This window comes from Penicillium hordei, assembly GCF_028827395.1.
Source record: "Penicillium hordei strain IBT 12815 chromosome Unknown utg000001l_segment0_segment0, whole genome shotgun sequence".
Lineage (NCBI taxonomy): Eukaryota > Fungi > Ascomycota > Eurotiomycetes > Eurotiales > Aspergillaceae > Penicillium > Penicillium hordei.
This window is the reverse complement of record NW_026623142.1, coordinates 4,502,413-4,518,363: the sequence shown is the minus strand read 5'-3', so window position 1 is coordinate 4,518,363 and position 15,951 is coordinate 4,502,413. Positions and strand designations below refer to the sequence as shown.

Here is a 15,951-nt window from a genome sequence, read left to right as displayed (position 1 = left end):
ATTTCTTAAAAAACAACAACAAAAAAAAAAAAAAAAAGGAAAGGGGGAGGGAGGTGGATGGGGGAATGGGGGGTGTTTTTCTACATATAGAGGGAGGGGGATGGGCAGGTGGCCCATACAAAATAAAAAATATGTTTTCTTGTTTTAATTTTCAATCACATCCTCAATGCAAAGTAAAAGCAAGGCCAAACTCAGGTCAATGTAAAGATCCAGCGAACTCTTAAAGTAAGTCTCCACTCTATCACTTCTTCGCCGCTTAACTATCAGCTTCCTCACCAAGAGCTTCTATCTATAACAAACAGGCCGGATGATCTCATCTCTTTCATAGCAAGTCACACCAAACATGTCCGGACTCTGCCTTTGCACTCAATCTTCAACGGCAGCAGCGGCCAGCAATGTGTCCATACACGATAACCTCGTTCTATGTAGCTATGTGGATTTGTTCCTTGTTCTCCCATTTCTATATCCGTCCAGTTTACCACTAGGGACTATCCCAAGAGCCATAAATGTAGACATAGTTGTTTCAAGGTTGTTACGACTTGCTTCACTAACATTGTTTCAGGCATTAAGCGATATCAAGACTCACCTATAAATTATGCAACTCTTGCTGTAATCTTTCAGCATAACATCCCGCATGAACAAGTCTCTGCAAATAGACCCTGTTAGTCCTATAGCGAAGTGCACCGTATGTAAACCGGCAATTCCAATCAATACAACGGTGTCCAATCCTATGGTGAAATACCGGAGGTTTCATGTTTTAAATGTCCTATATTGTTTCCTTTATCAAAATACGTTGTATCCAAAATCACCACCTAGGAGTCTAGACTGAAGAACCCCCTGTATTGACTCCATACCGGAAGCATAATATCAACAGATGATATGTATGGTGTTTATATGGAGATATAGTAGAGAATATGATGTTCTGCGACACGGGGCCCGCGCGAGGAAAGTGCCAACCTGCAGAGTTCCTTCCATCTTAGGGCACGGTGCGTGCCAATGATCACCTACGCGTAACTAGCTCCCTAATTACCACGCTCCCCTCCATTCGCTAGCCGAAGATCGATACATACACGCACTCATTTCAAGATGAAACGCACCACGCCTTCTCCGAAACGTCGGGGACTCTTCAGTCATGACCCACGCCAACTCAATCCCCAGATATCTGACCTGTGTCCTGATTTTATCAATGTCAGCCCAGCCGGTGCCAGGTCGATGATCGAAACGATCAACTCCGAGCACGCTGATAGACACTTGGCTTTCCAAAACACCAGCGACCAACTCGAGCTTCTGAGGCTCGAGGTCTTGCGTCTCAATTTATTGGAGTCCACGAAATCCAAGTATAGTCCAGAAAGCGAGATGTCTCCTCAATGCGCGACCCCCGTCTCAACTGAAGACTTGAGTTCCAATGGAGAACCCGGTCCCACAGTCCCAAACTCAACGCGATCCTCGATGCGACCCCGTGCTGCAGTCTTGAGTGAAAGTCAGATCAGTATTCTTGATCTCGGTCCCAGTCTACACTCTACCCATCTTTCAGCTCGACCCTCTCGCAGCAACTCATCCTCTTCAAATGCTCACACCGATCTCGCCCGTACCACTGCTCCCAGCTTTGTGCCGGGACCTGGCAGCGACAGTTCGGACCAACAAGTTGAACGCCACCTCCGGACAGACGAGCTTGAATCTCTCGCTCTCACTTCCGACAGTGGCTCCGTCAACAACGAGTTCCCTCTCAACCTACGTCAACGCCGCCAGAACCGAACCAACATCACTTTGCCCAACCCTCAGGATCTCCGCCCTAATCGCATAATCCGTGCATTCTCCCTCAGTGGTACTCATAGTGCGAGAGATGCATCTCCTAATTCCTTCTCTGACGAGCCCATTCGCCGGATTTTCTCGCTCTCTGTTCCGCAATCTCCCCAGTCTCCAGCTCTGCCCCCCAATGCAACTCTACGACGTGCTCAGAGCTCCTTTAGTGGAATGGACCCGGCCTTTTTGGCTATGCGTAATGCAGAGCGGGCGAGACAGAACGCAAGCGATACTACAGGCCCTCGGAGTGCCGATCGGAAGTGAGAGACAGGGTGCAGAAGCATTGAGGTATGCGATATGACGGTCATTTCACGTCAAGAGAAAGCTTTATGGAATTTGATACTTGTTCTGGACACGGTGGAACAACATTTGAAGCTTTGGAATATGGGAATCCGTTATGAGTTCTAGGACCTTGCAAATGTTTGCTTCGATGCTCCTTGCTTTGAGCCTTTTGTCATACCTGCAACCTTCGGCATACATCACCTGTTTATTAACTGATTACTCTCAAACGAAGCTTATTTTCAAGTTGATGTTGTGTAGATCAACCTGTCTATTTCGTGGGTATATGAAGAAAAATATTTTAATTTAGTGGACTAGATATATATAGATCGGCCGCTCTTGGATCATCATTCGGTGACGTTGCGCTCGCGGGAAACCTGGGGTTCAAGCTGGAACCATCGCAACCATTCCAAATATTCTAAGACAAAAAAGCATCTATCAACCTATCTCGCAGTTTTCCTTAGTTGTCCTTTCTTTGCAGCATTTTGCCAATACTCTATCCATGAATATCGAAGCCCAACTTTCATGACGTAATCGCCAACACCGCCTTGCACCAGCCACACCACGACTTCCCCCCCGCAGATCCCCAGGAACAGTCTCCAACTCAGTTTCCGGTATTAGTTGGCCTTATCAAGCCTTCATACCTTTCGTAATGTGGAACGACGAAGACAACAATCCCTACGGGGCCTTTAACCAACATCAGTCTGGCCTATCTGACTCCCTACATTCAGCCGCACTCTCTCCCCGTAAGATCTCAGCTTGGTTCCTACCCTAACGCTTCTGCCTTTGGAACAGTATCTCACAGTAGCTAGCTCTCTACGAACATGATTCAACCCCCCCATCTAGCCGCGACTCCAGCAGCGAGCCTCCCGATTACATCACGCATACCGACGACCTCAGCGATCCCGAAGATGAGGCCGAGTATGGTGCCGCCAGTGAACAATACCCCCGGAAGAGCGTCTATGACAGCCGGATTGAGCAGCTTCTTTATGAAAACCCCGAGATGCCAATTTTGATCACGGATGCTGGGAAAAACCATGAGGGTGGCGGGGGCTTTATTGTTTACACAATTCGGACTGCGGTATGAGAATGGTGCCCGACGGGGGACTGTACAATACTGAGTGTTGATAGGACCTGGAAGTGCGCCGTCGATATTCCGAGTTTGCATCATTGCGACAGACCCTTGTCAATTTGCATCCCACCTTGGTCGTTCCGCCGATTCCCGAAAAGCATAGCATGGCGGATTATGCAGCCAAACCCACCAGGGCCAAAGATGATATGGCTATTATCGATCTCCGAAAGCGCATGCTCAGTGTGTTTCTCAACCGCTGCAGGCGTATGAAGGAGATCCGCGAGGATGGAGTGTGGTGGAGATTCCTTGACCCCAACGTTAGCTGGGTGGGTTTGAACTGGATGTTTCTGGTTACGGGGTTATTAACTAACATTTGTTCAGAGCGAGGTTTTGAGCTCCCATCCCGCAGCATCAGTCCCAAAGAATAACCTCAAAGCGCCACCTCTTGACCCAGCAAACCCCACACCAGCCCATGGCTGGCTCCCGATTCCGTCTACATCCGCAAAGCTCAAGCCCAGCGGGGGGACTACCACAGCTGGCGGAACCGCGGCATCGTCCACGTCGCCGACTGAGGCAGAGCCACCCTCGTTCCCAGGACCTGAGATCCTCGGGCGATTCCCTCCTGAGTCACGCAAGCTTAACGAGCAAGAGCTGGACCCTTACTTTATTAATTTTGAAGCGTCTACACGGGAGCTAGAACTACTTTTACAGGGAAACATTGAGAAGGTCAATCGACGAACTCTCTCACATCTGTCTGGGCTCTCAGCCGACTTGATGGAGCTGGGAGCGCGTTACAACGGATTCTCTCTTTCAGAGCAGTCACCAACAGTGGCTGCCGCCATTGAGCGGATCGGGCAGGCCGCCGATACTTCGTATATTGAAACCGAAGAACTATCCTCGGCTTTGAGCGCAAGTTTTGCGGAACCTATGCGGGAGAGTGCTCAATTTGCTAGCGTTGTTCGCGGAGTTCTACGATACAGAGTGCTCAAGCGGGTACAACAAGAAATGACTCGCGATGAGTTGTCGAAGAAAAAGACACTACTAGACTCTCTAGAGCGCAGTGAACTCGAAGCCAAGCGCATCGAACAGTATCTCAACCGCACCAGCCCTCATTCTGGAGGGACAAAGCCTCGTTCTCAGTCAACCTCATCCGCCATGAGCAGCGAAGGGGGCAACGGTCCCGCCCTGTCAACTGACTCGGGATTTTCATCTACTCACGACGATTCCATGAGCTCTTTGCCTGGATCACAGATTGGAGGACTCAAGAGGTCTGACCCGTCAGTATCAGGCTCCCCTGCTCATCGAAAGTCATCCAGCGGGACCTTTGTCGCGAACAAAATCTTCGGTCGCATCAGCCATGCTATCCATGGGTTTGCGGATGTAGATCCCGAACGAACACGTCGGGACCAGATCGGCAAGACGAAAGAGAGTCTGATCCAGGTATGTGAACAATGGAGTTGAGTTTGACGATGGTTCCCAAACTAATCTCTACTTTTAGTTGGAGCAAGCGTTAGAAGTGTCCGAAAAGGACGTCAAGGATGCGAGTGCGGGTGTGCTCAATGATCTCAAGCGCTTCCAGAAGGACAAAGAAGCTGACCTGCGACGATACATGGTATGAATTGCCCCCTACATGATTTAAGACCAAAACTAAACATGAGCTTCTAGGTCGCATATGCTCGTTGCCACTTGGACTGGGCTCGGAAGAACCTGGAGACATGGACCGAAGCCAAAGATGAGGTGGACAAGATCGTGGCTCGATAGAAGACCATACTTTCATCTTCAGCCTGATGGAGCTCGGCGCTGGCGTTCGGCGGATATCTTTTACTTTTACTTTTACTTTTTACCTTGTCACTACACTGGAACTCGCTGGAAATGTAAGTTTGGTATATCCAATTGTCTGAGTCTAGGCCATTATGTATACAAAGTTAGTAGCCCTAGAGGGACAGGCGCTTTGTCTTACGTGTGCCTTCGTACCTACAACCCAACAGGGTTATATTAGGGTTATATTGCTGGGGCGTCAAAAGAACGAGAAAAGGGCTAGCTCCTTAGATTGTGCTTATTATTTGTTTTCATCAACCTTGTAGAAGTGATACGTTTGAAATGTAAATCGCACATTCCCAACGGATTGACCCATAACTTCCCGTGACTTAAAAAGTACGATCGACACTGCAACCGATCGGTTTCAAAAACTACAGACATCCCTTGTTTGTTAGGTTCACTAACCCATGTACAGAAAGGTACGGCGTGCAATTATCTCGGAGCCCAATATCGCCTGATATCTCTTGATATCGCCTGATATGCAGTTGTGTTTAGAAGTGAGCTATCTTTTGTGCCACGAATCCTTCCAATCCTTCCAATTCTTCCGCTTCCATCACGCCAAGGCCAAACCATCTGTATCTCTTCTACAGACAACTCATGCTCTAGGCATTCCGAAAACCCTGCAGGCATGTCCGGTTGTGGACCCTCTATTGAGTAACCAAGTGGACCTTGTCGCAGTTCCTTGAACCCCTCTTGTGTCCTTCATCACCAACTCCACCTAACCAGGGTGGGCACGCCGTGCGTCGACCGAAAACGATGAGTGCCTGGATCCATCAAGATGATCGTCAGGGCCGGTCACTTATCACGGTCGATGTCGCCGTCTGGCCATCGCGATGAATTTCGACATCGGTCTTTTTGGAAATTTCCTCGACGGTGGGTTAAGATGCTTTCCTTCCTCGCCTTACTATGTTTCTTGTCCGTTGTTCTTGGTCTAAGTATCAAAAGAGACCAGAACTTTGAACATGGCCAGAAACTACAAGATCTTGGAAATGATCAGGCTGTAAGCCGCTTTCCTCCTTCTCGTCAGACACAGCAACATACACATGATCCTACTATTCTCCGTGTGGGTGATGAGTATTATCTTTATCATGTCGGTGAACACATCTTCATCCACACTTCGCCTAGTATGGCTGGCCCATGGAAGCGTGTCGGCAGTGTGCTGGATGCCAAGAGTGTGATCCCGAAGGGTGACCGCGCAGTGCCATGGGCCCCGACCGTTATCACCGTCGACGGAACATACTACTGCTATTACAGTGTCAGCAAGGCCGGTTGCCGTGACAGTGCTGTTGGCGTGGCCACCTCGAACTCTCCGGGTCCGGGCAATTGGGTTGATCATGGCGCTGTCATTGAGACGGGCACAGGCAATGGTTCGGACATTTATCCTTACACCAAGTCAAATGCCATTGACCCTAGCACATTGGTTACTCCTGACGGAAATGCTTATTTAACTTTTGGAAGCTACTGGAATGGAATTTTCCAGATTCCGCTGAGCAAAGACCTCCTCTCCTCAGCCAGTACTACCGAACCCGATGAGCGTCAGCTGGCGTGGGAGCCGGAATCTATCGGCTTGCCGAATCGCTTGGCCAACAACATCTGCGGCGACCCGAGCGGTCCCCATCCCATTGAGGGTGCTTTCATCTCCTACAATGCTGGATGGTACTATCTCTGGTTTAGCCATGGCTTCTGCTGTAATCTGAAGGAAGACAACCTGCCGCCCGCTGGTCAAGAGTAAGACTTGACGATCAAATGGCTTGTTGCTTCATACTAACATACATCAGATATTCCATCCGCGTTGGACGCTCTCAAAGTCCCCGTGGGCCATTCACAGACAAGTCCGGTAAAGATCTCGTCGAAGGCGGCGGCGAACTTGTCTATGGCTCAAACGGAGAGACCTATGCCCCAGGCGGGCAAGCTGTGATCCGTGATGGCGATACTGATGTGCTCTACTACCACTACCGTGCGTTCACTTCCTAACCCCATGTACCGTTTTTGAACTCCATTCTGACCTCATCACAGTGAACACGACCGTTGGCATTGCATTCCAGGTGAGTTCACACTAAACTATTGGCAGGCTTGTGGACCACGATTGTTGTGGTTTATGCACCCTTGTCGATCCTCCTTTGTTGTCCCTTGCACCATGTCCACGCACGTCATGAAGATCTGACCTAACATGTATCCACAGGACGCGTTCCTTGGATTTAATCCTCTCAAATATGTTGACGGATGGCCTATCGCTCAGGCCTGAGTTGACCTCATATTCGCACGTCATGCATTTCTCCATCTGTCCTCGACTTTCCGTTTCCCCACCCACTATAGATAATCTCGACCAAACCCTGCTGCATTTTACCTCCGCGTTCATCTCATCCCTTTTCTTTCGACAATAGATCTCGAATTCTGCACATTTCTGCGTTCTTGCTTGTCAACACACTTGAAGCAGTCGCATCGTCATCTCTCTTTCGCGTTGATAGACCTGTTTTCATCCCTTTCGCGACTCCATTGCTTACACACATTACCCGTTCTGCTCAAAGCTCGTCTGCATTTCGTGGCGTTCAGGTGTTGGGATATACAACTTTTTGCTCTTGGTATATCTACTCGTTTATGTGTGTGAATTGTGATTTACCTTGCCGATACATATGGTTCTGCGAAAGAGAATATAATCTCACTGCATTCAGTCATATTTGTAAAAGTCGAAGCAAACCTGCGCCATTCCAATGTTAGACCAAGGACATGTCCAAAAACAATAATCGTATACTCTAGCCCATACTCATCAGTCAACATATTCGGTTTCCACCTCAATATACAAATGTTCTTCTTGGTTCCCCCGGCATTTATATGTTACCGCGTAAGACCCACTAAGGGTTCCGACGTCTCTTCTATGACCTCCATCCATGATTCAATAACCCTCCCAAAAGTGAACGAAGTCTTTTCCGACTTCCAGGCTCTTGTTGCTGACTGCGCTCCGAGGATGCCGCTGCATCCTCTGTAGCCTCTAGCTCCGCCTGCTTGGAACTCTTGGAAATATCTGACACTTCCGGCTGCTGTTCTCCCTGGTTGTCGGGTTCTGCTTGTTGACTTGAGACATCACGTTTGATTCGATTTCATTGATCTAGTCATGATCATATCTCTACTTTATTTGCTTGAAGAATCAAAATGCTTAGAAATCTTTAAATCTCTAAGATATAGATTGTTCGGGGTAAGACACAGGTCATAAAATAGTCATCAACTACACATGTATCATGTGTGCATGAACGCAAATCCATAATACCTGGAAAGCTCCTCAATCTCCAATCCAAAAACAAATTGACTTCACCATTTCTGTGTCTCTTTCCAGCCGGAGCCCTTGCTGCGATTGTCCCATCCTGCATCCGAGCGTTCGCGCGAGCCGCTTCGAGTATGACGCATTTTCTCATTCTCCTCTAATTCAATCTGCCAGCGCTCCTTCTTCTTCTTTTTGTCCCGGTGCACATTTCTATCTTGACTCCAGGTTGGACTGCCACCGCCACGGTGTTCTTCTTCATGTCCCCAGGAGTAAGACCTAGGCCTGGTGCGGCTGCTGCCCTGTTCCCCACAGTTATTTCGTTCCCACTCACGGTTGGGACTTGATCGGCCTCTTGACTTTTGCTCTGGAGAGGCATTGCCGTTACGTTTGCTTTTCTTGTGGTAAATTTTCGCATCATCGTCTCCCCATCCATAGTGGTGGTTATGGTCCTCGTCGGGATAGATGCTCCGTCGCGGGCTGTTTTGCCGTGTGCCGCTGTCATTCTGCCCCCAACCACTGCAGGTATCTGCTTCTTTTCTTGACTTTCGATCCGGGGATGTATGGTGGTCACGTTTGCTTTTCTTGTGGTAACTTTTCGTATCGTCATCTCCCCATCCATCGCAGCGATTGTGGTCTTCGTTGGAATGGTTGCTCCGTGAATGGCTGTTCCGCTGTGCACCATCGTCACTCTGACCCCAACTACCACGAAGGAAATCCACATCGTTTCCTGACGCTGGATCTTGAGATGCAGGGCGGCTGTTGTCCCATCGAGAACTTCTTTCCCGTGGGCTATTGTGACTGTCTCGTGAGCCTCGTGGTGGGGAGCCTGATACACTATTTCTTTGCTCTCCTTGGTCCTTGTTGAAATTGTTGCCCCAGTCGTTGTTGTTGTCGTTCTGACTAGTATTATCTTGATTGTCCCGTGGAGCTTGCTCATTCCCCCAGTCACTTCCACCATGGTTGCTAGTTCGGTCTTTTTGTCCTTTTGTGTTTCCCCACGGATCGTACTGCTCGGCCTGCGCCCCCTGGGCCTTGGGAGAACGAGCAGTGGGGGATTTCTGATGGTTCTGGCCTTGGTTCTTGTTTTTCTGTTTGCGTTGGCTTCGGTTCTGCTTTCCTCGTTGCTCATTCTGACTTTGCTGCTGCTCTCTTTCCTGTTGCTGCTTTTGTTTGTTTTGCAGAGCCCGTTGTTTCCTTTGTTGCCGTTTGGATAATGGGTTCAGCTGCTGGTTCGCTGTATGAGGGAGACTATGGGTGCTGACTCGGTTGGGTCCTTGGAAATGTTGGTCAGAATTCGGGTTTCCGGTAAACGTGGGCTGCCGGGGGTGAACATACTGTGGCAGACGCAGGTCATGGGATAATCCTCTGGTCTTTGGGCGAACCCACCCGCTAGGGGTAACGTAGGGTCCAAATCTAAGGCTTTGGGCTCCGTTCGCGGGCTCATAGTTAGCCTGGGCGCGGTCCCGGTTTCTTCTGTTGAGGATTTGGCCTTCTTGATGCATCCGGGCCACATGTGATCGATACCAAATGTAGAACAGCCACGCGAAGGCTGGGGTTACCAACGCTATCGCCAGAAGAATCCCGACTAGGACATTGTCCTTCATGGTGTAGTGCAGTAGTTGAAGAGTGGCTCCAAGTGATGAGTTTAGAGTGTGTGCAGCTGGAGTAAATTTTGGTGGAAGATTTGTGTGGTGCACGTCAAATAATAGGATATTGCAGAGTGCAAGAGACTTAGAGCGAAGAGAGGGAAGAGAATGAAGGTAAGGATTGTTTGAAGGTCTTAAAATAGGATATCGATCTCAAGGAAAGTGACGAGAGAGACAAAAGAGGAAAGAGATGCAAGTGAAGTGAGAAAAGGAAGGAGCAGACGAGATATGTATACTTAAGATATATGTATTCTATCTAATTGTAGTTACATAGTTATCTTCTTTTCAAGTTCAATCCACACAAGTATAGCCCTGTCATATCCCTTCGGTGGTCTTTCTAGAGCCTTTTTAGATGTCTTTTTAGATGTCTTTATATGTTGCCCCCTTATCAAGCTTTATAGGTAGACGGCAGAAGGTGGAAAAAGGCTTAATTTGTGAATGAGACTCTATGTCTAACTTGATTTTACTGATTTTGATTACAGCTCACATTTCCAATGCAGCCTGGATTCTCGACAACCAATCCCCATGGACTGATGACGATTTGCCTGCGCCCAAGAGCGATTCAAGTGATCTTCGGAAGTCATTTGGCTGCACCCGTAGACTCTCTGGCGCCGGGAAGACTTGTGAGCCTAGAGCAGACGAGATGACAATAACGCGGAGACCTAGGGTGAAAATTTCAGGCTTCGACACCCAACCAAGAAGTCCATCTGGTTCCTTCTCAGAGCCAACCAGAGAACAGAGATATCTTAATCCGTCAAAGGCCCAGGCAGAAGTTTCATCCAACGAGAGCTTAGTGTAAGCCGAGCGAGTCGCCCGTAATAGAGCTCGCGACCAAACCTCAACTTCACGCACGTCATCGATAAACAGATTCTGTCTCTCCTCCACGAAGAGGACGGTACTCTCTTGGCGATGTTCTGTGATCTGGTCTGACACAGCAACCAAGTGACTATGTTCGTCAGATCCACTGATCCTTGGCTCCTGACCAGTCAAATATCGAAGAACCCGTTGTCCGAGGAGTGCGGAATCTGAATAGTTATCGATAATAAATTCGGCAAGCAGGGCGCTTGCATTGAGAGGCGCCAGGGCCACATCGGCGTCAGGTGAAACGGACGAGCGTGACAAAACCCAAGAGGCAGCTGATGCAGCCACATCACGAATCTCATCATCGTCGTCATTGAGCATGTCATACAAGACTAGATAGATATCTAGTAGCACCGCATCCACGTGTGGCTGGGAACCAGGAGATCTAAGAGCCCGTGAAAAGCTGCCAACAGATACAGCTGCAGCAAAACGGGTTGTGAATTCCTAGGAAACGAAAAAGATTAGATCGGTGATTTTATTATAGGACAAATGCCTCGGTAAAACTCACTGTTTCCTCGCTCAAGGCAGAGCGAAGCTTGATAGTCCAGCCGTGGATATCCTTTTCAAATGAGGATGAAGGTGACCCATCAACAGATTGTCGGATGGCCAATAGACAGCCTCGAAGTCGGAGCTCAGCGTCCGTTGCCTCTCGGTTCCAGGTTGTGATATCTGTTTGGGGGCGGAAGCTATTCGCAATAGCATCCCATGGAAGACCGATGCTTGACACAGAATCAAACCCTGACGATATTAAGTTCTCCACAATAGAAGCCAAATTGGATACGGCCATTGTTTTTACATCAGGTCGACTTTCTCCCAAAATCACAGACGAATATAAGCCAGCCAATGGCTGTCTGTACCTCTCGTCTTCGCCAACTGACTCGTGGAGCTGCTCTAAAATCCAACGAGCGACATCTGCATCGAATTGCGACACTCCACTGAAGAATACTGGGAGCTGTTCCCACTGCTGGGAAGTAAGCAGTTTTAATGTTGTGCACCAGGCAAGCGCTCTTCGAAGGAGGGCAGATGCTCGGCTGGGGCTTGAGAGGTTCCACCCCGCCTGAGAAGCGTCAAAGACAAATCCCAGAATACCATCGAGGTCGTGAGCCTCGAACATCTCGTTGATGAAAGAAATTACTTGGTCTATAGATCGGTTAGCTCATGTGCTTTCTTTGCCCAGATGAATGTCCACTTACTTTCGCTCTTTGCTTGGATCGCCCGCTCCATCGTGCCATTGAGAATTTCAACAAGCTCGCTTGCCACAGTGGGCGATTTTCCAACACGGAAAAGGAATTCTAATAAAGTGCGCAACCTCGTGAAAAGTATATCAAGGTTCGCTGCTAATTGATTAGCTCGAGTATTATTAGGGATTTCTCAGCGCACTCACATATCCAGAAATCATCGGTTGTGAAGGAGTATCGACGAAGTGCATATCGTACACACAAAGCAACACCATGAACATAGTTCTCGGTAATTTTTGAGGGAAGCGTAATGAGAGTGCATAACTCTTCCGGGATTTGTTGTCGAGTGAGCAATGACGCATATACACGGGCTGCATGCTCTCTAACACCCCAAACTGGGCTGCTCAAGTGCTCAAGAACCAATCCGCGTAGCATCTCATCAGTAGGATCATCCAAGCTCGGGACTTTGTCACCAACGAGTTCTAGCGCAGGGAACACCCGCTCAGTAATGATTTCAGTGCCCTCCGCTGCTTCACCCTGCGTCGTTGTAAGAAGACCAGAGAGCAGTTCAAGCAGACCGGAGTACTTGGGGAATGATATCCGAGATCCTGGCTCCGAGCCCGAGTTTCCTCCAAATCCAGGCCCAGCCCCAGGAATGACGCGGCACATCTTTGTGAGTAGGGCGCGGAAGAGCATCAATCCTGAATTGCGAAGAGCCCAGATTGGTGACCCCAGGCGTTCGGCGGACAGAGTCAGTGCCTTCATGATGAATGGCTCGGTATGAGGTCCAAGCTTCGCGTTCGTGAAGATGTCTTTCAGGCAATTCATTGCATGAACCTGGGGCAGCTCCAAGTACTGTCTCTCTTTGTCGTACTCCACGGAAAGGGATGAGATCTCGTGGAGTTCATTAATGGCCTCGTTGAAAAATGGAGTTCCGGGATCGGAACCAACAATTCCTGTCACCAATGCAGGCAAGCCAGCAGAACGACGGGTGAGTTGAGATGCCGAGTCAAAGATAGTCGACTTAGCTTCCTGGTACCAGCTTCTAGGAAGTTCCCGGATAGACGGGTCCTTCGAGGAGCTGCATCGTTGACAGCATGTCGCAAATGTCTGTGAGACGTTGGAAAATGCACCTCTATGGCGGAGTTCAGCCAGCTGTGTGAAGCTCACACCTCCAATGTTTGAAAAATCTGCCAGGTTGAGTCCATCATTGCCGCTTGGTCCGTAACTGGTGTTTAGCATAGTGGCATGGAGCAAAAGGCTACTCCGGTCAGCGATTATACATGGCCAAGAAAGAGTACGAACTTACGTTGCTTCGCGAAGAGATCTCCAGGAATAAGAAAGGGCGTCCTTGGGTCCCACGTTCAGATCCTCGGTGGGCTCGTCCGAGTGACCTTCGGGTGAGTCGATACACAGCAAAGGCTTCGCCTCAATCCAGATCTTATCGCAAATTGCAACAATGCGGTCATGGACAGATCGCCAAGCAGCAGATCCCGCCCCGTCAGATATCAGGGAGTGGAAGCTTGGCATAAGGACAATATACCTGGAATTGCAATTAGCATATTAACTCCTGTATGGACCAAGACAACATACCTGAGACCGGATGTATATCCATGAAGTGGAGCCTCGCGCATTGTGGAGTTAAAAAGGGTCTTTGAATCTAGAAGACGCTCCTCAAGCTTTTTCAAAATTGTGTCGACCACTGATGCCTTAGTTGTCCACCAACCAGAAACCGGTTGACCGGAGTTGGCGGGCAGGGCTGCGCAGAAGATTATGTGGTATAGACGAGCAACAGTATCAGCGTGATCAGCTCTGCTCGTGTTACTTGCCAGGCTTTCCGCCCTGGTAATTGCATCTGTCAACCGCATGCCGACTGCCGACTGCTGGTCTGTCTCGTTTTGCAAGCCGTTGAGCAGGATCTCTCGAGGACACAAACTCAAGATCGAAAGCGATGTTTGTCGAACCTCCTCAAATGGGTCAAGTAGGAGATCAATCAACAACCGGAGTAGTTGAGCATCAAACACTTCAACATTGACTTTCCAAATATTTTCCATCTCTGATTTTTGGAGTTTGGCCTCTATCCGTGAATCAAGACCGGAGTCTAGCAGGAGCTTCAGAGCTTTGAGAGCAGTGATGTGGCGCGGATATGAGGCCGCCAGACGCAAATCATTGCCCAATAACTTAAGGTATGACTTTAGGAACTCTGTGGTTTCAGTTTCATTTCTGACCTGGCCTTGAGCTAGCTTGTTGGCTGTTTTCTCTGTCTTCAAGGCAACATCTTCATCTTTGACAATGCCACCCCTTAGACGAACGAAGAATTTGCGTGTCAGACTAAGAATTTCTCCTCGAGTATATGCGTCGGATTCAGCATGCATCGAGGGTAGTCCTCGAAGGATAGCCTTGGTTGCCCGCACCGTGAATGGCTTTACAGTGGAAAATGCCGTGATCAACAGCGAGAGAGCCGCTATACGGATATTGGCCTCGCGGTGCAGGAGAAAGTTGCCGATCACATCGCTCTTCATGACCAACGCCTCATTTTCGTCGAGTTTCATTTTGCCGACATTAAAAATATCTGCGCATATTAGAGAATTGACAATAAATCCAGGTTGACAATGGTACTCACAATCTTCATGAACCAAGTTGATTTTCTTGCCAATCTGCAGAGCAGCAAAAAGAACCATATACTCTTCCTCAGGCGCATCGGTCATATCACCTTTCAGAAGGCTCTTGACTGGGAGAGTGTCAAGGAAGACTTTAAAGCCCTTGGGGTCAATGGTAAACAGAGGCTGCAGGAGCCTATTGGACAGGTCTTCCAAGGTTTCTATGTTTTGTAAGACCATGCGTCTCACTGGCATTACCCACATCGCCGACAGTTTTTCCGGTGAGTTGTCAGGCTTCATCTTCTGGATCAAAATTGCTAGTAAGTTTCCAGCTGGGAGAGCCATGGCTTTGTTGTTGGTTTGGATCAAAAGCCCCAGAACAAAGATCCTTGCTGCTAGTTCATCGGAAAGGCTGCCAGATGCAGTATCAAAGGCGGGGCCTGGTTCGCCAAGAGAAAGGGTTTCATGGTCGTTGGCGAAGAGAGTTGCCCATGTATTTTTGTTCTTCAAAAGCCACTGGCGAGTCAATGGAATAAACTCGCTGGGTAGCAGGGCATCCTTTCTAATGAATGTCTCCAAAAATACCAGGCACCCCTTCAGTCGTGATTGAGGCTCCCCAAGGACAATGCTAGGAATTAAGGCATCAATAATCGAAGTTTGAAGGGCTGCTCTTGTCGCTCCTTGGTGACTTTTGGCTAAGATGGCAGTGATTGAGGCGAGAAGTTGCTTAACAGGCTTTGGCTTGGCGTCTTCATACCGAGTCAAACAAATATCAAATATTGACAGCCATGCCTCTTGTGAGAAAATCAACCCTTGAGTCGCATCACATTGTGACTTTGTGGCAGCATCGATAAAAGCAGAGGCAGCATTGCATGCCTCAGCAAAGTGAGGTGGCGAGATAGATGCTGTCGATAGTGTCTGAACCAACGACTGCCATACCCGGTTCACTTTTCTTTTGCGTAACAATATTAGAAAAAATTGGTTCTTTTGAATTCGAACATATACCTCACTTACTCAGTGTCTTGGCATGCCCGTGTGAATTTCACCAATGGGCCTTTGGCGATATCTCGGAGAGTTTTCTCCGAGAACAATTGCACTTCCTGCGCAAAGTCTTCCATTTCGGTTGATACAACACGTTGCACCGGACGTGAATCAACAGCCAGAGCCCCAATTATACAAGCCTCGGTATCCTGGAAAATGGTTTGCGCGAAAGGTCTCCCAGACGATTAATTTTTATGCTCCCCGCGATGCCTCAGGCCGCCAAGTGATAAAAGTGGGATTCCATATCGGGTAAAGCGCATGTTCATCGGCAAAACTATTCTCCGTTAGATCACCGGAAGTCACGGGACCGAAGTTTTTGCTGTTCCGATGCCAGTGGAGCTGCGAAGACAGGGTCATCACTTCTTTTCCAGTCATCCGCCCCAGCCTTCCAAGG

At 48.8% G+C, this 15,951-nt stretch overlaps 5 protein-coding genes across 5 annotated transcripts; 3 read left to right on the top strand and 2 right to left on the bottom strand.

The window, feature by feature from the left end:
* Nucleotides 1-1,086: 1,086 nt before the first annotated feature.
* N7537_001720 (uncharacterized protein) lies at nucleotides 1,087-2,067 on the top strand (the record flags this gene model as incomplete). The annotated part of the gene is made up of 1 exon (XM_056892778.1): nucleotides 1,087-2,067. One exon carries the CDS (start codon nucleotides 1,087-1,089, stop codon nucleotides 2,065-2,067), a length of 981 nt encoding a protein of 326 aa, XP_056757773.1.
* A 667-nt stretch (nucleotides 2,068-2,734) lies between these two features.
* N7537_001719 (PX and BAR domain-containing protein) lies at nucleotides 2,735-4,915 on the top strand (the record flags this gene model as incomplete). Its single annotated transcript, XM_056892777.1, has 6 exons — nucleotides 2,735-2,828; nucleotides 2,895-3,163; nucleotides 3,214-3,480; nucleotides 3,536-4,594; nucleotides 4,653-4,766; nucleotides 4,820-4,915. 6 exons carry the CDS (start codon nucleotides 2,735-2,737, stop codon nucleotides 4,913-4,915), a joined length of 1,899 nt encoding a protein of 632 aa, XP_056757772.1.
* Nucleotides 4,916-5,750: 835 nt separating this feature from the next.
* Nucleotides 5,751-7,217, top strand: N7537_001718 (putative endo-arabinanase; the record flags this gene model as incomplete). The annotated part of the gene is made up of 4 exons (XM_056892776.1): nucleotides 5,751-6,700; nucleotides 6,751-6,929; nucleotides 6,989-7,017; nucleotides 7,155-7,217. The coding sequence occupies 4 exons, from the start codon at nucleotides 5,751-5,753 to the stop codon at nucleotides 7,215-7,217; spliced, it is 1,221 nt and encodes a 406-aa protein (XP_056757771.1).
* A 1,061-nt stretch (nucleotides 7,218-8,278) lies between these two features.
* On the bottom strand, nucleotides 8,279-9,835 carry N7537_001717 (uncharacterized protein; the record flags this gene model as incomplete). The annotated part of the gene is made up of 1 exon (XM_056892775.1): nucleotides 8,279-9,835. One exon carries the CDS (start codon nucleotides 9,833-9,835, stop codon nucleotides 8,279-8,281), a length of 1,557 nt encoding a protein of 518 aa, XP_056757770.1.
* A 525-nt stretch (nucleotides 9,836-10,360) lies between these two features.
* Nucleotides 10,361-15,634, bottom strand: N7537_001716 (uncharacterized protein; the record flags this gene model as incomplete). Its single annotated transcript, XM_056892774.1, has 8 exons — nucleotides 10,361-11,182; nucleotides 11,247-11,878; nucleotides 11,932-12,072; nucleotides 12,123-13,177; nucleotides 13,226-13,459; nucleotides 13,510-14,488; nucleotides 14,540-15,468; nucleotides 15,531-15,634. 8 exons carry the CDS (start codon nucleotides 15,632-15,634, stop codon nucleotides 10,361-10,363), a joined length of 4,896 nt encoding a protein of 1,631 aa, XP_056757769.1.
* Nucleotides 15,635-15,951: the final 317 nt, after the last annotated feature.